We start from the raw sequence: 22,500 nt of genomic DNA, 5'->3' as shown, positions 1-22,500 counted from the left end.
GATTAAAAGTACAATATTTGCCTCCGAGAAGTACAGAAATAATTGCCTAGAAGTAAAAGTATTGAAAATGGGAAATACTCCAGTAAAGTAAAAAATCCTCAAAAGTCTAAGCGGACAGATCTGTAGCTCTAGAGATAATCGGATCTCCATATAAGCATATATAATATCGTGTTTGTTAATGGTTATGTCTGAATCCTCCCAGTAGCCAATTTTAAAATAGGATAAGTGCATGGGTATGTGATAATATATTATACATAAATCTAGCCTATACAGATATATATTACTAAAGTTCGGGCCGCTATGCAGCCCTCACAGCTACCTTTATAAACATTGAACCAATGAAAAGGGTTAACAATAGTTGAGACTAAATAATAACTACATTGGATTGGAGTTTCCACTCGACAGCGACAAAATAATATTTGCCTAATAGAATAGAATAGAATAGAATAGAATAGAATAGAATGGAGAATAGAAAGTACCTAGGCGTGGGTCATAGGTTCTCATCTGAACCTCCTCTACACATTCAGCAGGAAACCAGCCGGTCCGTCCTTTAACACTGCCCTCCCAGAAACCTTCTTCTCCGATGGATAAAACTACAGAAAAGAATGATCACTTCAACAATGACACACAAACAGTAACATCACATTCTTCAAGATTCAAGAGACTTTATTTTCCTTTTGCACAAATGCACAGGAATTCTTTGAGCATAGCTTCCAGAGTCAGCCAATACTCCAGTAAAGTAAAACATCCTCAAAATTATACTTAAGTACAGTACTTGAGTAAATGTACTTAGTTACTTTCCACCACTGCTAAGCAGTGTTATGATTTGTTCAAAACTTCAAATCCCACAATGCATCTGCAAAGTATTAAACACAATGAGTGATGTGATGATGCGCTGGCTGACCTTTGACTCTCTCTCCTCTGTGGAGGTTGATCTCGCCCGGCCCCTGAGGGGTGTGAGAGCGCGTGACGATGAAGGTTCTGCCAGGAACGGCGCTGTACAGCCTCCTCTTCCTCACAGGGGGAGGGGACGGGGGTGGGCTGTCCACCTGACCCCCCGACCCAGGACTACACACACGCACGCACGCACGCACACACACACACACACACACACACACACACACACACACACACACACACACACACACACACACACACACACACACACACACACACACACACACACACACACACACACACACACACACACACACACACACACACACACGTAGTGGAGTAGGAGTAAAAGTACTGAAAATCGGAATTACTCCAGTAAAGTAAAAATACATAAAAAATCACACAGCGGTGTTATTTAGCAACAACAGTGATGGAAGCTCACTTTTTAAAAAAAGGTTTTGAAGTGCGTGGTGCATTTTATAGGTTATTAATTTCATCCTGCGTCTCGCTAGCCAATCACAGTACTGAGCAAAGGATAGAGTCAGCCAATCACAGTACAGCGAAAGACACATTTTCACGACGATCTTTTCACAACGGTCCCAAACCCACTTATAGGAGTGGCTACACCGCTCAAAAATGTACTTAATTCTCTCAGTGCCAAGCCACGAGTTATCCCGAGTATTTTCTGAATGCCCTCAGTGCCAGAACGAAAAATCCTGAGTTTAAAAAATATATATATATATATATGTTTTTTTTTATTTTTTTTTAATAATGTTCAGAACCCAAGATATCGTGATCCGAAGATTTGCTGCTCCATTCACTCCTTGTTTAACTTATAACTGAAAAAGGCTGTATCTCGCTTCCTAAGCACTATTTTTTTACTTAAAAAAAGAAAAAGAAAAATGATGGCACAGTATGAACATATTTTTTTATTTCATTGGCACTGAGAGAGTTAAGTACAGTACTTGTCTAAAGTTACTTTACACCACTGCAAGTTAGGCAGCTGTTGTTTATGAGGAGTGAGTGAGTGAGTGAGTGAGTGAGTGTACCTCAGTCTGTGTGTGTGTCTTCGCAGTGAGTGTGTTTGTGTGTCATGGTGCGTGTCCAGGCTGTGGAGGGAGGGGCCAGGCGAGGAGGCGGGGCTTTCCAGAGCATTGTCGCTGGCTGAGCGAATCAGAGATCGAGGGGACGAGAGGGCACTCCCACCAGGAGTTCTGGGTCCACCCGCTCTACGACGCTTCGTGTAGGAAGGACTTTCTCTGAATGGAACTAAAAAAAATAAAAAGTATATATCAGAAATTAAGGCCGGATATGTGATAATATATATTGTCGGTACACATTATCTCTGAGGTCATGTGATCAAGATGTATGAGTCAGGTTTTTCAGATCCCATTCCAATTGGCTATGACTGCCTTCCAAAGTTTGTGGGCTCTGGGGTAGTTAACCCTAATAACCCGGCCTGGCGGAGAACTGTGCTCCGAGGAGCACACTTTTCTAGTTTCTATTATGTTTTATGTAAAGCACTTTGTAACTTGGTTTTGATACTGTAAGTGCTTTGCAATAAAATATTATATTTTATATTATTATTTATTTATATACATGTTTTCAGGTTTTAAGGTTTGGTTTCAAATGTGCTATATAAACATGCATGCACACACTTAGTAGCACTCACCAACATCAGACAATTTGTGGATTTTGATGATTTCTGCAAGAGCAAAGTTTCCAGCAATGATTGCCACCTACACACACACGCACGCATGCACGTGCACGCACAGCCGGACGCGCGCACACACACACACACACACACACACACACACACACACACACACACACACACACACACACACACACACACACACACACACACACACACACACACACACACACACACGCACACACACACACGCACACACACACACACACACACACAGAGAAAGCACTTCAAATATCTAGTGTAGAATAGAATAAAATATTGCTTTTAAGGTTTAAATGACTACCTCATTGGGATGTTGATGATGATGATGATGATGATGATGGTGATGGTGATGATGATGATGATGATGATGATGATGATGATGATGATGATGATGATGGTGATGGTGATGGCCTTAAAGGGATAGTTCACCCCCAAAACTTTTTTCCTATCGATTAGTCACCCCATGGAGACTTGAATTCATGGATATTTTTGTTCATTCATGTCTCATTCCTAAGCCAATAATTTGATATCCGGCAGCGGCTCCGGTAGGAAACACAAAGAGTCTCCTTTGCGTCTCCTACCGGAACCGCTGGTCATCAAATTACTGGCTGTATGGGACTACTACTCTGCCACCAAAATGTGGAATGCCCTGACACCATCCATTAAAGGAGGTGAAGCGCTGGTTTCTTTCAAAACTGACCTGAAAAAACATCTATCAGGAGACCACACAGGGAGGTAAATGTAAATTCCCATCGAAAGGAGGAGTCATTCACTGCCGTAATTTTTCCTTTTTCTCCTTTGTATTATAGTGTTTGTATTTGTTGTAGTTTTTACCTGAAATGCAGTCTGGTTGTTGTAGTTTTTGGTGTCCTTATTGGCTCCTCTGAACAGCAGAACTCTGGCACAGCTGTCCTGAAACAAAAAACACAGCTGAACCCTTCACATATGACCCATGACCCCTGACCAGTGTTTGAGTTGAATTGCGTTGTGTCTGTTGTTACGCTTGCGTACGTGTCTGCGTTTTATTGTGTGTGTTACCTGATTGTACAAGGCACAGAGGTGCAGTGCGGTGTTCCCAGATGCATTCTGGGAACTCATGTCAGCTCCATAGAACAGCAGGTGCTCCAAGTGCTGAACATTTCCATGACGACAGGCCTTAACACACACACACACACACACACACACACACACACACACACACACACACACACACACACACACACACACACACACACACACACACACACACACACACACACACACACACACACACACACACGTTACAGTTATTGTAACGTGTACACGCAACGTTATTATCATTACACGCAAGGTTATTGAGAATAACATACACAGCCTAGTGCAGGTTTACAGGTGAAACATAACAACGTGCGCGCGCGCGCGTGTGTGTGTGTGTGTGTGTTACCTGGTGAATTTCTTGCCATCCATTCTCATCAGTCATTCCTGTAACCACGACAATTGTTATTTCCTCAAATTCAACAGACAGACAGACAGACAGACAGACAGACAGACAGACAGACAGACAGACAGACAGACAGACAGACAGACACACACACAGACAGACAGACAGATACTAACCTATAACGGCGTGGTCTTGCAGTAACACTTCACAGCAGTAGGGGGCTCCACCCACCATAGCTGAATGATAGAGAGGAGTCAGTCCTCGACTGTCCTTATAGTCTGGAGACGCCCCCAAGTCCAGCAGCGTCTAGAGTACACAAATACAACATACAGTACTAGGGCTTCAACAGTTAATCAAACTAATCGATTGAATCAAGTATAGAATAACGCTCTAGTGGTTAATCGGTTTGTTGATATAATAAACCCTAATTGGCAGTCATGTGATCAAGATGTATCTGTCAGACTTTTCGGATTCCATTTCGATTGACTACGATTGGCTATCAAAGTTTAGGGGAGGGGCCCATTTTGCACAAAATGCCACAATAGAGAAACTTTGAACGCACACTCCCAGAAGACCCTGCACCCCAAATGTGTTAGAGCGCCACCATGAGATTGATTCTTGCTAAACAATTATTTTTATTATTACTCCTACAATTCGATTATTCGATTACTCAAAATTGTTTGAGAAAACAATCGATATTTGCAGCACTATACAGTAGTAATGAATGTGGAGCCAGTGATGTACACAAACACAGCAAATACAGTACACAGTCACACAGTTATTTTACACAGTAGTTGTGCAGTAGATGTCGACAGTACTATACGTACGGTCAGAGCGGTTCCATTGCGACAGAGCACGGCTCGGTGCAACGCTGTGATTCCATCTCTGGTCCTGAAGTCAAGATGAGCTCCTCCACTCTTCAAGATCTTTATCAAGTCACCGCAGTCCTCTAGCTGGACAGACAGTGTCAGGGGACACTCTGAAATAACACACAGAAAGACCCAATGTCACCGCTACAACCAGACTGTATATATATCGCTCTGGGCTGGCCAATATATCGGTGATTGTTTGACTTTTTTGACCACATCGGTATCAGCAATTATGGCCAGTGTTTGACCAGTTTTTATAGTATAGTTTGTTGATTACTTTTGATGCAGTAGTGGTCTTTTTCTTTTCTTTTTCTATTAAAGAGGTCTTAAGGTCTTGTGCGTGCGTGCCTGTGTGTGTGCATGCGTGCGTGCCAGTGTTGATTTCGTCGACTAAAACTATGACGAAAAATGTTCGTCGACCTTTTTTCACTGACGAAAACTAAATAAAAACTAAGCTATGATGACTGAAACTAAGACTAAATATATTGACAATTTTGTCAACAAATACAAACTAGACTAAAATGTTAGGGAGGGTCTAGTGGAGAAGAGATCCTGTAGAACTAAAAGACAAGTCATTTTATGTTTTGTTGGGCTCAGGTGTGCACTTTGAAAATAGCAGATCTACAAGCAGATCGGCTATTTTCAGCATGCAACCGAGTGTAAAATCAGCCATTACGACGCCATCAAGGCACCGCCAAAAAACATTTCAGTCGACTAAATCAACAGTATATTTAGTCGACTATAATCTTATGATATTTAGTCGACTAAAACTAGACAAAAACTAAAACATTTCAGATGACTAAAATGTGACTAAAACTAAATGTCCTAAATGGACAATATTTGCTGTCAAAATCAACACTTGTGCGTGTGTGCGTGTGCACAGTGTCACACTGTACCTCCAGTCTCGGAGTCATGGAAGTTTGGGTCGAGTCCTTTCTCCAGCCACCTGGAAACTTTATCGATATTCTTCTGATGGACATATTCCATAAAACGCTTCAGATTGGCCTGAACATTTTTTTTGGACACAAATCCAAAATTAGCAATACATTTATTTAGTTTCAACATTTATTTCCATGTATTGGTCATAATGTCAACTACACTGACATATACTATATCTACAGATGTTATACTCTAACTTATGTCCTCCAATTATTATTATTTACCTTTATTTATACGGGTAAAATCCCATTGAGTCACAATATGACAATATTGACAAGGGAGCCCTGTCCAGGGTAACAGCAGCCTATGGGACTTGCTCTAAATCGCGTATTTTTTTGGGGGGGTGAGATCTGACGTTCATAGTGACAAAACACTATGCAACGTGATTGTCTTGAATGCGGCCCACCGTTAAGCGAGACTTCCGGTGGGGGCGCCGGACCCGGGATGGCGGCAGACCAGGGATGGAGTTATGACATTTTTCTACTGTACCACTCGTAGGATATCATAACATCATATAAAAGGTGAGAAAAATTCTCCTTTAAACAAATGTCACCAATAGAAAGCATACAATAAAAACAGCTTGGGAAGCAGATGCAGTTTCCGATGGAGTCCGCAATCAAACGATCAGACTGTAAACTTTTAAAAGACCTAAGCATGATCAGTTCCTTAAGTGCTTCCAAGCTGTAGGGGCAGTGAGTAAGAGGCTGTTATTTGAATGCAAAGTGTAATTACTGGTTTTGCATGAGATATACCACAAACGTCGGAGGGATGCAAACCAAGGATGGATTTCTAAATGCATATAGAGCCAGTCTGCGTGAGGCCAATGAAGACCAGCCAACTCTGATATGTGCAGAAGAATTATACATGATACTACAGTATATTGTCATTATGGCTGCTTATATCTAACCTTTATATTTTACCACCACTTATAGTACTTATAGTACAACTACATTATGATATGACATGATAATTGGTAGCTTGTAAGAGCCTAGGGGCCCTATTTTGCTCTCGTCTTAAAGGGATATTTCACTTTTTTTTTGTAAGTGAAATATCCCTTTAAGTACCAGGTCTTATGACTTGACTTAAGACCTGGAGGCGTGGCCACTTTGTGCCTGTGAATGATCCAAGCACCACCGAAGATGAGTACACCCAGAAATCATGTGATCACAACAACAAAAAGATCGCAGCCTTTCATGTTAAAGGATTCACTAAAGTACATTTTTCTTGGATTTCTGTTTTTAAAAAAACAAGCCACATTCAAACGGCCATAGCTCTGGAATGGAGGATCGCGACCGGCCAATCCCCCCCCCCCTATTATACGACACCCCCGTGCCCGTAATGAGCCGATCTCCTTGAGGACGGAGGTCACAGAGAATATTCCATGATTTTTCAAAAGTACAGTAAAATCGCTGTTTTCGCTGGCAAGGGGAACGGAGACGGATGAATTAATTAATTAATTCCTGGCAGTCAAAGAGTTAAGACGCGCAAAACAGGGCCCCTAGATGTCTCCACTAGGCCTGATAGATGTTTTGTTTACAGCCTGTCTTGTTATGGTTCAGCTTGTCCCCCCCTCATTGCCTCATCAATTACTGATTGATCCAGAATTCCACGGCACATGTAAGGTGCAATGGTGATGAGTGAGAAACGTGCAGCTTGTGACAAACCTCAGAGCACTGTGTGGAACACAATTTCTAACCAGGGAAAATTGGAAATACTGCAGAAAAGTAAAAGTACTTAAAGCTTTTACTTAAGTAAATGTACTTACTTTACACCACTACTAGGTTGTTTACATATACATTAAACAAGAATGGACCCGATACAGAACCTTGGTGGACCCCGGCCGACACACTATATGGAAAAAATGTCATAAAATGTAACACATTGCGCCCTTCCAGACATGGCTCAGAAAACTCAATATTCTGTGTCAAAGGCCTTTGAAAGATCAATAAAGAGCAGCGCAGGCCTTTTAATCCATTAAGACTGGGAACGCATCTGTGTAACCACTTTAACAATTATTTTATACTTTGGCCATTCAAAAAAAAGCTAAGATTTGAGTTACAAATGTTCGCTTAAAAATATATATACAGTATACTCAAAGATTTGCACACATTTTCACGATTTCTCAAAAAAATAGCAGATCTACAAGCTCGTATCGTGGCACTCGGTGCCACGATACGAGCTTGTAGATCTGCTATTTTGGAATAGCCCAAAGTATAAAATAATGGTTAAAAAAATGACAGATGCGTTCCCAGCCTTAATAGGTTAATCATATGATTCAATTATATCATTTACCAAGTGACTTTCAAGGAAGCAGTTATGGTAAGTATTCCTTCGTGAAGCCAGTTTGAGGCGACAGGAGGTTATTTTCAATCAGGAACTCCTTCAGTTGAACACTTTCAAGGACCTTTGACAAAACACTCAAATTATTTTGAATCGGTGTGAGGACAGAAAAGCGACAAACAATGTTTGATTTATAATCTCCATCAAGAACACACTGCTGTGCTGTCCAAATGTCAGTGATTTTCTGTTTTTTAACCCATTAAGACCAGGAAAGCATCTGTCATTTTAGATTTCTTTGGCTGTTCAAAAATAGCAGATGTAAAGCTCATAGCGCAGCACCGAGTGCCATACGAGCTTGTAGATCTGCTATTTTTGTGAACATTTTTAACTCAAATCTTTGCTTCTGGGGGATTCTACAAATGTGGACCCCCATCTCAAAATGTTTTGTAATAGGGACCCCCCAGAAGCAAAGGTTTGAGTCAAAATGTTCCCTTAAAAAATATTTATATTCAAATATTTGCACAAATATTCACGATTTAAGAATAGTGACATAAGGATATTTTTGAATAGCCAAAGAAATCTAAAAATGACAGAGATGCGTTCCCGGATTGAATGGTTTAAACTCAGTCAGCTATCGTACAGATTGAGTGGTATTTTGAACTCTGCACCAAACATCATTATCCACTTGACGTGAGTCGGCTTTGTGGAAGGTCTGCTCTTTTTTTCCCTCTACTCAACACAACATTTCTTCAACCGGTCTATACAGACCACTATTTTCAGCGTTAATGTTCCCCCCAGAATAGCGATGCTACAGCATAGGGTTCAGGGACAACAGCATGTGGACAGAGTTAAACATTCAGCTGTACCTGCGAGAAGAAGACTTCTCGCAGGTAAACACTGGCCCTTGAGTTTACCTGCCCTTACCCTGGCCCTTACTGTATACACTGTACTTCTGAAATGCAGTTTTAGCGTGCGTGCGTGCGTGCGTGCGTGCATGCGTGTGTGCGTGTGCGTTTGTGCGTGTGTACCTTGGTATGAAGTTTGGCTAGCTGCTTGTCGTCCACATAGCTCTGGGTGTAAACTCTCCGCTTGTAACGAAACTAAGAGACAAAAGAACAGTAGTCAGATTAGATATAAACAAAGACTGTTAGTCCAAACTTCTGAGAGTTCACATTGGAAGGATGAGGGCTGGTGCTTCTCAGACCAAAGCAACAGGAAAAGGAAAGCGTTGGAGCACACGGGTAATCTCTAAATCTTTTAGCAGGTATAGAATATTACTGACATTTCGCCAGCACAGAGTGACTCTAAAGAACACACTGTACTGTCAAAATGTCACTCATTTTCTGTGCCCCTATTTAGAGCATTCTGCAGTATGAAAGCATTAGATTGATTTAAATGGGGACGGCTTTCAGTTAGGAAGGGGCCAAACACTGTTTTCTAGTTGTTAGAATTAATTTAATAGCAGTATGTCAAAATACGGTATAATCAGAGGTAGTTTAGCAGCAGTGGTGGAAGTATCAGTACCGCAACGTAAAAATACTCTGTTAGGGCACGGTCACACCGCACTTTTATTTTACCTCTGGGGCGGAATCTGTCAATGCTTTGTCAATGCAAATGCATGGATTCATGGTCTTCAGTTACATTGACAAAGCATGAAGAGAGTAATGTATGTTTTGTAATCATAATCTAAATCTACAAAGTAACTAGTAACTAAAGTTTTCAAATAATTGTAGGGGAGTAAAAGTACAATATTTGCCTCTGAGATATAGTAGAGTAGTAAGTAAAAGTACTGAAAATTGGAAATACTCCAGTAAAGTAAAAATACCTCAAAATTGTACTTAGCTACAGTACTTGAGTAAATGCACTTAGTTACTTTACACCACCGTTTAGCAGTATGTAGTAGCATTTATAGCAGTATAAATAACTCTAGGAAAAGTACAGGTGTGTAATAATTAGGGTTAGCAGCATACATATCTTTGGATAATGTACGGTATAATCGTGTCAGTTGAATAGTATTTAGTAGTATTTTAGCAGTACAAATACCTCCAGATAAGGTATGGGTGTAATCGGGGGGAGGGGATACTCTTTGAGAAGGCGTTCCTCGTCCAGGAACTTGCCGGCTCTGCCGTTGAACGCCGGCTGGAACAGGCCGTAGTTTAGGACGTCCGACAGAGCCTGGGTCAACGTCACCAGAACCTTCTGCTTACTGGACCACACTGGAAGCTCTGGGTCCAGACGAAGACACTTCTGATGACGGAGAGAGAGAGAGAGAGAGAGAGAGAGAGAGAGAGAGAGAGAGAGAGAGAGAGAGAGAGAGAGAGAGAGAGAGAGAGAGAGAGAGAGCGAGAGAGAGAGAGAGAGCGAGAGAGAGCGAGAGCGAGAGCGAGAGATGCACAACAATGACAATGACAACAAGCAGTAGTGTAAAGTAACTAAGTAAATGTACTTAAGTACTGTACTTCCGTAAAATTGAGGTATTTTTTACTTTACTTGAGTATGAGTATTTCCAATTTTCAATACTTCTACTGTACTTCTACTCCACTACGTCTCAAAGGCAAATATTGCACTTTTACTCCACTACAATTAATTCAAAAGTTTAGCTACTAGTTACTTTGTAGATTTTGATTATCATTACAAAGATCTACAAGCTCAATGCGACGCATTGTGAGCTTGTAGATCTGCTATTTTCAAAAGATTTTTATACATTTGAAAAGTTGTGAAATGGGACATTCTGCATAATGAGTGCTTTCTACTTTTGGTACTTTAAGTACATTTTGATACCAACACTTTTGTACTTTTACTCAAGTCAATTTTTAATTCCGGACTTTTACTATGTATTTCTACATTGCAGTATTGATACTTTCACTGAAGTAAAGCATTTGAGTACTTTTTCCACCAATGACAACAAGTAACACTGAGATACTACAGTACGACTACCATTTGGTCAAGGCCACATGCTTTGTTCACTGCCAGATCCCTCAATGGCATAATAACACACTTCATCAGGTCTAACAACCACACCACACCACATACTGCAATGTAGAAATACTCTGTTACAAGTGAAAGTCCGGAATTCAAAATTTACTTGAGCAAAGGTACAAAAGTAAACTGGGGGGTCCTTGAAATAAAAGAAATGAGAATCACTAAGCTAATTTATATGTGATACAAGGTTACGCTGGCCTGTGTGTGTGCGTGCGTGCGTGTGTGCGCGTACCGTCTGTTGCAGGTCAGGGATTCCGATGCGGACCACGGTGGTGTTGCCGTTGGCGTCCTCACCCTCGTCAGTCGCTGAACCTGTCTGGTTGCCGTTAGAAACAACGGCCTGTTGCCGTGGGCGATCATGCTTGGTGTCAGCAGCTGGACTCAGAGGCATGGGGCTGAAAGACACACACACACACACACACACACACACACACACACACACACACACACAGTTACATCATATAGCGGAAATAGCAGATAAGTTGTAGAATGCAAGAACAGTGGCTTTACAGGAAGAGGCTGTACTGTGAGCTTGTAGATCGCCTATTTTCCAAAAATCGTTTTTGGAAAACTTATGAAATGGGACATTCTGCATAATGAGTACTTTTACTTTTGGTAATTCAAGTTCATGCGGGACGCGGGAGTCCTGCACGCCTCCAGCTGTAATCGTCTGTCAGTCAGCTGATTGTAAACAATCAGCCTAGCTTTCTATTCTCCATTCACAGCTCTGCTGGTCATTACGTCACACTTTCCTATACTCCAATCAGAGCTCACGTTCTTAACAGAGAGGTTCCTTTAAACAACGGCTTTGCATTCTCTAGATCTAGCTGCTAGCCTCCACCTATTGATCAGAGTCTAGCATATAGGCTCAAATACTTTGATGGATTTTATGTCTGCTGATTCAAGCTAATATGTCAATGTATTGCTTATGTATTCCTATGGGGGTTTTGCTTAGCGTTCCGTGATTTCGCTCAGCATGCTGCTTGGGCAAAATTCAGGGAACATCCCCGAGAGCCATTAACACCAAGTTTAACTGTATTCCATTTGTTGCAATAAATAGTTAGATCTACTTTTGACGTGAGTGCTCCTGACTGAACTCCACCATTTAGAGACCAAAGAAGCTTTTAAAAAACAGAAGTTTTGTCTGGAACAGTTAGGCATGGCCAAGGCCATGAATTCTAGAAATGTGCAAATGCTAGATTCCAATAGTGCTTCATTTGTATAAATGAGCAGCAGGCCAGTGATTGCAAACACTCCAAGGTTAAACAGCTTGAGCAGAGGAGAATTCCGGACTAGCCTTTTTCTTACCTTTATCTGATTATTTATCTTAATCTGGTTATTATATCCTAGAACGAGTGGTACACAGGGTTGCCAGATCTGCTTATTATAATTTCCCCGCAAGATTTTAACCAGCCCAAAAGAAGCGCTTCTTGTGGGCTGGTTTTCCTAGACCTGGTTGCTTGTTTCTCTCACAGAATCTGGCAACACTGGTGGTACAGTAAAACATTTTTCATGACTCTATCCCGAGTCCACCGCAGCTAAAAATGTGAAAGATGGTCCTAAATCGCGTATTTTTATCTCTCGAAAATTCCTTCTTTTTTTTTGTAGACGTTCATATTGACAGAAAACTCTCCACAGCGTTTGTGTTTTCACCCGTGATGGCCCATTTGGGCCAAAAACACCGTGGCGAGGTTTCTGTCAATATAATCTCTCAAGAACAGATTCTGCTCTAATCTGTCGGGGGGGTTCGTCATATCGCGTAAACACTGACTGGCCTACAAGTGGGCGTGCCTTCAGATCAGGAAGCAGGCCCAATCAAATGTAGTGGGCGGGATTTACGTGTGTACCGATCCTTCCCCACTAGAAACAAACCGAAACTCATTTAACAATAGCGTCCTCGGAGCAGACAAAACCACGGAAAGATATTCACACTTTAACTTGCTCTTTCATCATAGAAACAAGTTGGGCTTATAACCAAAACGATCCATGTTCTCTGGGAGAAGTGGTGTTAGTGTTCCGTGTAGAAATATTGTTATATTGTTGCGATGCGACGCGTTGTGAGCTTGTAGATCGTCTATTTTCAAATAAAATCTTGCGGGGAAATTATAATAAGCAGATCTGGCAACCCTGCCTACGGGCTTTCTTGTGTATTTATCCTTTTGAATTCATTTTCAATAGACTGTTCAATCAATCAATGCCCTTGCTACCCATCATTGATCACCGGCTTCGAATGCTATCAATGCATTGATGGAGTAACTGGGTCTGAAAATATATTTTTAACTGTATTAACCACTTTAAAACTGCTGTCCCTATTTTTCAGATTATTTTATGCATTACATGCGACAATGCAATGTATTTATTGTTTTATTTTTTCAAATAATTTCAACGTTTTCACAATTTAAAAAAATAACAGATCTGCGAGCTCTCAATGCGTTGCAATGTTTCTGCCATTGATGGTGTGGTTGTTAGACCTGAGGAAGTGTGTTATGCCATTGAGAAATCTGGCAGTGAACAAAGCATGTGGCCCTGACCAAATGGTTGTGTCGTAGTATCTCTCGTGTTACTTGTTGTCATTGTCGTGTCTCTCTCTCTCTCTCTCTCTCTCTCTCTCTCTCTCTCTCTCTCTCTCTTCCCCCCCACCCCCCCCCCCCCCAAACCGGTCGAGGCAGATGGCCGCCCACCTAGAGCCAGGTTCTGTTTGAGTTTTTTTTTCCATTAACCCATTAAGACCTGAGGCCGATTCTACAAAATGTCTACCCTAACAGTTTCCCCCCCCCCCACAGCACACCAGTCCAACAACGTTTTCAGGCCAAGGACCCCCTAGCTGAGAGAAAGATGAAGCAGGGACCCCCCTCTGTATTGTAAAAAAAATGTATTTCAGATAAACTTTTGCTGCTCTTTTTCCCCTCTACACCTATAACTCTTTCCCAAAAATAGCCGATCTACAAGCTCACAACGCCTCACGCTGCGAGGCGTTGTGAGCTTGTAGATCTGCTATTTTTGGCTTAAGTTCTCCTCAGAAATGTCAAAAAAAATGTCAAAAAAAAATAATCATATCACACAAAGATTTGGCAGACCCCCTGTAGTAACTCTGAGGACCCCCTAGGGGTCCCGGACCCCCTGTTGAAGACCCCTGCAATAGCCTCCAATTGGCACAAATTATCACTCACGGGTCTGGCCTTTGAACATCAGGCTACTTTCCCCCCCTTTCAATTTTCAAACAAATTGGTACACTTTGCACACAACAGTCCATTATTGACCCAGATGATGGCATCTATAGGGGGGGCTGCCCCGCTGCCCTGCTGATAGCACAGGGTCAGCTCATAATTCCGACCTCTCCAATTATTCCGACAGCCCAATAAGTCCAACAAACGTTAGGTGTGAGGTTAGGGATGGGGTTAGTTATAATGGGGTGGGGGGGGGGGGGCAACGGGACGTCGGAGCACAACCATGTGTCATCTACAGGCAGCTATACAAAGAGCACCAGTGGTGGAAAAAGTAGAAATACTCTGGTACAAGTAAAAGTTTGGAATTCAAAATGTACTTGAGTAAAAGTATAAAAGTATTGGCTGAAGTGGTTTGTGTATGTTTTGTAATAATAATATTTATTTTTTATTTTTCAAAAATAGCAGATATGCAAGCTCATAGTGCGGCACCTAGCGCTGCGCTATGAGCTTGCATATCTGCTATTTTTGAATAGCCCAAAGATATCCAAAAATTACACAGATGCGCTCACGGTCTTGGGTGTTTAAAACATCAAACACAGCGTGATCAACAGGAGGACTGAGGTCTGAGCTTAGTTATAATGGGGTGGGGGGGGGGGGCAACGGGACGTCGGAGCACAACCATGTGTCATCTACAGGCAGCTATACAAAGAGCACCAGTGGTGGAAAAAGTAGAAATACTCTGGTACAAGTAAAAGTTTGGAATTCAAAATGTACTTGAGTAAAAGTATAAAAGTATTGGCTGAAGTGGTTTGTGTATGTTTTGTAATAATAATATTTATTTTTTATTTTTCAAAAATAGCAGATATGCAAGCTCATAGTGCGGCACCTAGCGCTGCGCTATGAGCTTGCATATCTGCTATTTTTGAATAGCCCAAAGATATCCAAAAATTACACAGATGCGCTCACGGTCTTGGGTGTTTAAAACATCAAACACAGCGTGATCAACAGGAGGACTGAGGTCTGAGCTGCCAGCCTGGGAGCCTTTACACCCAGACCCAGGTAGCAGGAGAGTGAAGATTCTGTCATGTTGGCTTTCTCAATCACCATCAACAACAAAGGTCAAAGGCAAGAGAATGAAGGAGTTGGCATCTATCTATCTACCTGCCTCATGGCCAGCTGCCTTATCCAGGGGGAAGAGAACCAGCAGTGTGAACGTTTTTATTGTGGGAGGTAGGAAAGGTCCAAATGTATCACAAATCGTCACCTTCTTAAAATAATGGCCGAAGTAATTGTTTTAAGTTTTTCAGAAAAAATGAAAAACTGATCTAAAACAAAACTATATGATATTTCTTAATAATTTCACCCTAAACGTTTATAACAAATTATGACTATTAACATAAAAACAACACTGTCTGTCAGTTATGTAACATAAGAGATTTAAATAGGTTGAAATAGGATTAAACCTGACTTAGGCCAAATGATTTACTGATTTACACCAGACTTAGGACATTTTTTTGGCCTAAGTCACAAAAACATGTGACTTAGGCCAAAGAAATGCCTATTTTGGCCCAAGTCACACTAGGGAGCTAGGCCATTATACTAAAACGGGAGTGAACAGCATGATCCTTTTCAATTAGGAGATGGGCGATTTTACCAGAGGTGGCCAGTGTCATGAGGAGCTGACTTAGGCAAAAATATAATTTTCCTCAAAACATGACTCAGGCAATTAGTTTAAGAAGGTGACGAAATAATTGTCTTATACTAGTACGGTGGGGTCACGCAGCGAAAAAAAACCTACAAGCTACAAGCTCACAATGCATTGGGATGTGTTGTGAGATTCTGTAGATCTTATATTTTTGAAAAGCGCTCGCCTATAATCACCAAAATAGGAACGCCAGGTTGTTTGATTCAAATCAGATCCTAGATCGGTGACGTTACAATCAACCAATAAGCAGTTCAAGGATCAGATCCTAGATCAGTTGATCCTGTGATCCTGTAAGATCATGGAAAAGGAGAAACCAGAATAGAACCAAGAGATAAGAGGAGGAGGAGCAGCAGGAGAAGGAGAGGAGGTGGAAAGGAGGGGACAAGGAGTAGCAGGAGGAGAGAAAAGGAGGAATAGACTAAGGAGTAAAAGAGTAGACAGCGGAATTGACAGAACCGGCTCTCCTTTCCAAATTGGCCTCCTGGATATTACATCACATCCTGTTTTTCACTCTGAACAAAGCACGTACGCACACACGCGCACGCACGCACGCACGCACGCACGCACACACACACACACACACACACACACACACACACACACACACACACACACACACACACACACACACACACACACGCACACGCACACGCACACGCACACGCGCACACACACACACCTTGTCCTGATAGCATGCACTCCCTAGAGTGAGTCAAGGTCTATTTGCTGTGTCAGTTTCCATAGCAGCATGTTACAAATAGGAGGGTCAGGGGTCAAACTTTGACCAATTAAACCCTGCCGTCCCTATACTGGCTATTTCATTATATGCACACAAAACCTGTTTGCTTTCCAACATTTTCTACGTTTTATTATTAACGACACATTCACTGCCATTGACGTAGATCTACGTCATTTCAAATCCAACCGTTGACCGCCATTGACATTGACATATCACCCAGTCCTACTACAACTAATATACTCACAGAAACAATGACACTGAAAGAGAGAGAGATGAAGAGATGAGAGAGAGATATATGAGAGAGATGAAGAGATGAGAGAGAGATATATGAGAGAGATGGAGAGATATGAGAGAGAGAGAGAGAGAGAGAGAGAGAGAGAGAGAGAGAGAGATATGAGAGAGAGAGAGATATGAGAGAGATGAGAGAGAGAGAGATATGAGAGAGATGGAGAGATGAGAGATATATGAGAGAGATGGAGAGATGAGAGAGAGATGAAGAGATGAGAGAGAGAGAGAGAGAGAGATGAGAGAGATGAGAGAGATGGAGATATGAGAGAGATACATGAGAGAGATGGAGAGATGAGAGAGATATGTGGGAGAGATGGAGAGATGAGAGAGAGAGATATATGAGAGAGATGAAGAGATGAGAGAGATGAGAGAGATGAGAGAGAGATGAAGAGATGAGAGAGAGATGAGGGAGAGATGAGAGAGAGATGAAGAGATGAGAGAGAGATGGAGAGATGAGAGAGAGATGGAGAGATGAGAGAGAGATGGAGAGATGAGAGAGAGATGATAGAGAGATGAGATGAGAGAGAGAGAGAGAGAGAGAGAGAGAGAGAGAGAGAGATGGAGAGAAATAAATAATGATGGTGATGGAGAGAGCGACAATGATAGAGGGAGACAGAGGGATATGGAGTTGTGAGTGGTTGTCATAGAAACTGCAATATAGCAGGGATTCCTGACACAGCCTCTCAATGTGTGTGTGTGTGTGTGTGTGTGTGTGTGTGTGTGTGTGTGTGTGTGTGTGTGTGTGTGTGTGTGTGTGTGTGTGTGTGTGTGTGTGTGTGTGTGTGTGTGTGTGTGTGTGTGTGTGTGTGTGTGTTTGTGCGTGCGTGCGTGTGTGCGTGCGTGTTAAAAAAGCTCCCTGTTCTACATATGCGCTGTTGCCATGGTAACCCAGCAGAACCGTTTCCAGTGGTCCCATAAAAAGCTATACCTGCTAACCTGCATCTGTCTATCCTATGTAACTTTACCTTCATCCCTCTGTGCATCTGTCTATCCTATGTAACTTTACCTTCATCGCTCTGTGCATCTGTCTATCCTATGTAACTTTACCTTCATCCCTCTGTGCATCTGTCTATCCTATGTAACTTTACCTTCATCCCTCTGTGCATCTGTCTATCCTATGTAACTTTGCCCGAAATGTATATAGGAATGAAGTGGTTAATGTATGTTTTGTAATAATAAAGCCAAAATCTACAAATTAACTGGTAACTAAAGTTTTCAACAGAACAGATAAATTTAACCACACCAAATGGCCTTGATCGGATTAAGGGTCAAGGGTTTTTCCCACCAGAAGGATTCAAAAATAGGATTTCAGAAATTGTTCAAAGCTTGACATTTTCCAAAACATGTGGCCCATAGTGGCAGGGCTTTGTTGACACCTGGAACGTTTTGGGATTTACTGTTGAGTATATTTGAGTTAATCTGGCATTTGGGAAATGCCATCGGTGAAAAACGTTGAGCTGTATTAGTCCGTATCTGATATTGTCGCTGTCGGGAGGAAACATTCCTTTTCTCCATTCCTTTTCATTAAAGGAGTATTTCACACAAAAAATGACTTATTTTCTATCAATTACACACCCCATGAAGCATTGAATTCATGGAGATTTTCTTTGTTTTTGACGCATTCCTAAGCCAATAATTTGATTACCGGCGGAAAGATGCTAATGTATCCTCAAAGAGACTCAAAGGAGTCAGATACAGATACAGATACACTTAAAGGCATTGTAGGGAACATTAAGCCTAAATTTAAAAAATATATATATATATATATTTTGCATTTTTTCCCCTCTATCAGCCACTATATAATTATGCTGGGGTGTTTATATGCATTGAAACACAGTCCTCCTTCTGAAATCCGTATTTTCCCTAATGTTTATGTGTTCTATGTTTACTACCGGGACGTAAATTAACGCACGCATGTGCGCGTCCGTGCGCGTCCGTGTCCGTATGAACGTTTACTTTCGGTTTTAAAACGCTCTCAAACTTCGTTTTTGAGGCACAGAATTTAATTGTAAGATAGCGTGTGGATAGAATTTAGTTGTTTAACTTCATATATGTGGTCAATTTATCATGAAAGAGCCTATTTAAAAATAAAAATTCAGAGAACCAGCAGGGCGGGAATTTCCGCATATTGTATCCCAATAAAGCAACCTGTTTTCGGGCACCATGCCTACAAAAGAACCTCTCTATGGAGGTCCCTCCTGTGTCACCCCCTGGTGGTCGGGGAAAAGTACTGCTGGTGTGTATTTACCTCTGAACTCCCTAGTATCCCTTTAAAGGATGACTTCACCCATTTTCAACCTATCTTCATATAATTGGTCCTCACTAATACTCATGGTAAAATGGTACCATTTGTTTCTACTCGGTCTGCGTCTCATAGGAGGGCTGTGGACACTTCAGAAACCCGCCTACCAGCGATCACCGTTAGGCAGATTTATTTTTTCAAACACAATTTCAAAATATATTTTTTTATTTTTATAAACGCAAGAACAATGTTTTCCATTAAAGCATGCTAACTTTCCAGGAAAAGAAAGTCTGCCGTTTCTATTAGCTTAGATTCCCCATCGATGATGTCACTGGTAGGCGGGTTTCTGAACTGTCCACAGCCCTCCTCTGAGATAAAATGGTACCATTTTATCATGAGCATTAGTGAGGACCAATTATATGAAGATAGGTTGAAAATGGGTGAAGTCGTCCTTTAACCACTTTCCCTTTAACTTAACTAAGAATTTCAAAAATAGCCGATCTACAAGCTCACAGGCAACTATTTTTGCTACTGTTGTGCAACACCGTTGCACGAAGAAGTAGGGCATTCATTTATGAAAAAACATAAAATGTTGAAATGATGGAGTCACAAGGTTTCTCCCCGACAGCAATGATATAGTATAGGTCAATGGTTCTCAACCAGCGGTCCGGGGACCACCAGTGGTCCTTGAGGGAGTTCCAGGGGGTCCCCAGCTAAATGATGGATAGGAACCAAATGGACCCTTATGGGTCTGTAACTCGGATGTGTACAAATGTAAACATTTGTACACTCTCAGAGTTAAATTAACATTGATTTTATAATATAAATTGGGGTCCCAGAGATAGAAATGGAGTTAAATGGGGGTCCGTAGCCCTAATGCAAAATCTTCTCTTATCGGGGGTCCCTGCCATATCTTTTCAAATGGGGGTCCCTGGGCTAATGTGTGTCAATTTGGGGGTCCTTGACGCAAAAATGTCTATGTATAAAATAGGGCTAAAGTGGTTAATGTATGTTTTATGATATAATAATTTGCAATCTGCAAAGTAACTTGAAACTGAAGTTTTCAAATAATTGTGGTGGAGTAAAAGTACAATATTTGCCTCTGAGATGTAGTGGAGTAGAAGTAGAAGTAAAAGTATTGCAAATTGGAAATACTCCAGTGAAGTAAAAAGTAACTAAAAATTGTACTTAACTACATACTTTCCACCACTGCTATTAGGACCACACTGAGGGTCTACCAAAACTAGCTGCATTTTTATTAGCTAAGGGGCTTGGCCACTTAAACCCTATATACTTTGCTGTATATCAAATTGCAAAAGTAGCAAAGCTACAAGCTGTGAGCTTGTAGGTCTGCTCTTTTCTCTGAATGTTGACCTATTTTTCACATGCCAAGAATAGGGATTTTACTCTAGGGCTAATGTAGTTAATCTGCTGGATTGCAGTGTATATTAAGTCCTATTCAGGATGGTTGAGGTCTAACATGTTTTGTCGCTTTCCTAAGCCAATGATGACCAGTGGACCGGTAGGCAGCGGTTCCGGTAGGAGACGCAAAGGAGACTCTTTGTGTCTCCTACTGGAACCGCTGCCGGTCATCAAATTATTGGCTTAGGAATGTGACAAAAAACTTTTTTTTTCTATTTTTTTTATTTCATTTAATTTTTGGGGTGCATTATCCCTTTAAGCCCTGTATTACACTTCATTGAAAAATACTGGCGTCACGTGCAAATAGCCGATCTACAAGCTCATCCTATATTAGAATTGGCTTAAGGGTTGGTATACTAATACAACAAGACTTTTCAATGTTGGAAAGACCCCGTAAACAGTGATATATTCAGTGATATGTGATAATACAATACAGTAATACACAGTGATACATACAGGATGATACAGTGACATAAAGTGTATAAACAGACATGATTCGCGTACTATCGTTGTTGACACACACATTAGATGTTTTTTGTTTAAGGGGTGTGTGTCTCTGTTCAAATGCCTGTTATCATGAGTCATGACTTATTACACGGCTTGGTTGAATGCTTGATTCTGATTGGTCAATCGCTGAATTCAGCTGTGTGTTATTTCTGGATAATGACGATGAGCTCAATAACCGCTGTCTAATCAAAGACTCAGAGCACCCGCTCATATCAACCTGCGCCGCTTGATTTGATGCCGTATCCAACATGACAGCCATGTAAACAAACACACCATGTCATTTACAACTAAACGCTGCTCTCAAAAATGTTTTTGAGAAATAGACAATGCAGTAACAAAAAATATATTCTATTTGATCAACACTTCCTTGTTTTCCGAGGCTACCTTACCAACTTGTGGAATACTTTCATACTTAATACTTTGTTTTGTTGTTACTTTTGGGTCAATTGATTAATTTATTTATTAAGTAGCCGTGTAATCAGCCTTCAGGGTGATTATGCATCTCCATACGCATCGGTGCATAATCACCCTATCAGGATTTATTTATCAATAATGACCGGCTACCCGTCAATTGTCCCTTGCATATCTTGCACCATGGATCTGGGGGAGGCGGGTTGCTGTTCTGATAACCTAAAGCAGTAGTTCTCAAACCTCTCTGTGCCAAGGACCCCCAAATTGATATGTGTTTGACCCCCTTCTGAAAATATTTTGTGCCAGGGACCCCCAGAGGAGAAGACTTGGGTCAAATATTTTCAAAAATAGCAGATGTACAAGCTCGCAGCTTGTAGTTCTGCTATTTTTGAATAGCCGACATTTAAATGGATAAAGTGGTTAAGATGATTGTGAGAAAAAGTGAACTAGTTAAGAAAAGTTAACAACTTTTGCTGAGGATCCCTGGGGGTCCCCGAAGCCCAACTTGAACCAAGGACCTATAAAGTTAACCTGGCCTCTCTCTTTTGGACATGGCATTATAGGCAAATAGCTATTTCCGCTATATTTGCACGACGCCATATTTCAAAATATAAAATAGGGCTTAAGTGGTTAAAACAATAAGACAGAGGTTTGTCAGGAGAATTGGCTGAAAATGCCTGGTCATCATGCTCTGGCTAACGTTACATGGTTCAATGCTTTTGGCTAAAGGAGCTGAAAGCTTTCAGTGAGCCCACACAGGAACAGGACCGTTGTGTGCTTGCTCCTGCGCGGCCTCCATTGAAGGGATAGTTCACCCTTTAGTTTTTTGGGGGTGAACTATCCCATTAACCTGCTCAACAGAGACCCCCGCATGTACTGAGCTCATTCAGTAGTTCATTCAGTAGTGTGCACTGGAACTTTAGCTGAGGCTGATTA

At 41.4% G+C, this 22,500-nt stretch overlaps 1 protein-coding gene across 5 annotated transcripts in view; it reads right to left on the bottom strand.

The window, feature by feature from the left end:
- The window catches only part of shank3b (SH3 and multiple ankyrin repeat domains 3b), a 51,033-nt gene that overhangs the window by 27,850 nt on the left and 683 nt on the right, over positions 1–22,500 (bottom strand). For all 5 annotated transcript variants that reach the window (XM_084050274.1, XM_084050276.1, XM_084050275.1 and 2 more), the window contains exons 2-14: positions 11,316–11,478; positions 10,145–10,348; positions 9,130–9,201; positions 5,779–5,887; positions 4,841–4,992; positions 4,190–4,319; positions 4,017–4,054; positions 3,632–3,748; positions 3,428–3,505; positions 2,570–2,636; positions 1,947–2,166; positions 905–1,068; positions 480–593 (exon numbers count right to left, since the gene is read on the bottom strand). In XM_084050274.1, the coding sequence (XP_083906400.1) occupies positions 480–593; positions 905–1,068; positions 1,947–2,166; positions 2,570–2,636; positions 3,428–3,505; positions 3,632–3,748; positions 4,017–4,054; positions 4,190–4,319; positions 4,841–4,992; positions 5,779–5,887; positions 9,130–9,201; positions 10,145–10,348; positions 11,316–11,478 (1,628 nt within the window). The remainder of the gene's footprint in view (positions 1–479; positions 594–904; positions 1,069–1,946; positions 2,167–2,569; positions 2,637–3,427; positions 3,506–3,631; positions 3,749–4,016; positions 4,055–4,189; positions 4,320–4,840; positions 4,993–5,778; positions 5,888–9,129; positions 9,202–10,144; positions 10,349–11,315; positions 11,479–22,500) is intronic.

Source organism: Gymnoscopelus microlampas (assembly GCF_963454915.1).
Source record: "Gymnoscopelus microlampas genome assembly, chromosome: 23".
Classification (NCBI taxonomy): domain Eukaryota; kingdom Metazoa; phylum Chordata; class Actinopteri; order Myctophiformes; family Myctophidae; genus Gymnoscopelus; species Gymnoscopelus microlampas.
Note: the sequence above shows the minus strand (reverse complement) of the source record. Positions and strands in the feature narration are given on the sequence as shown.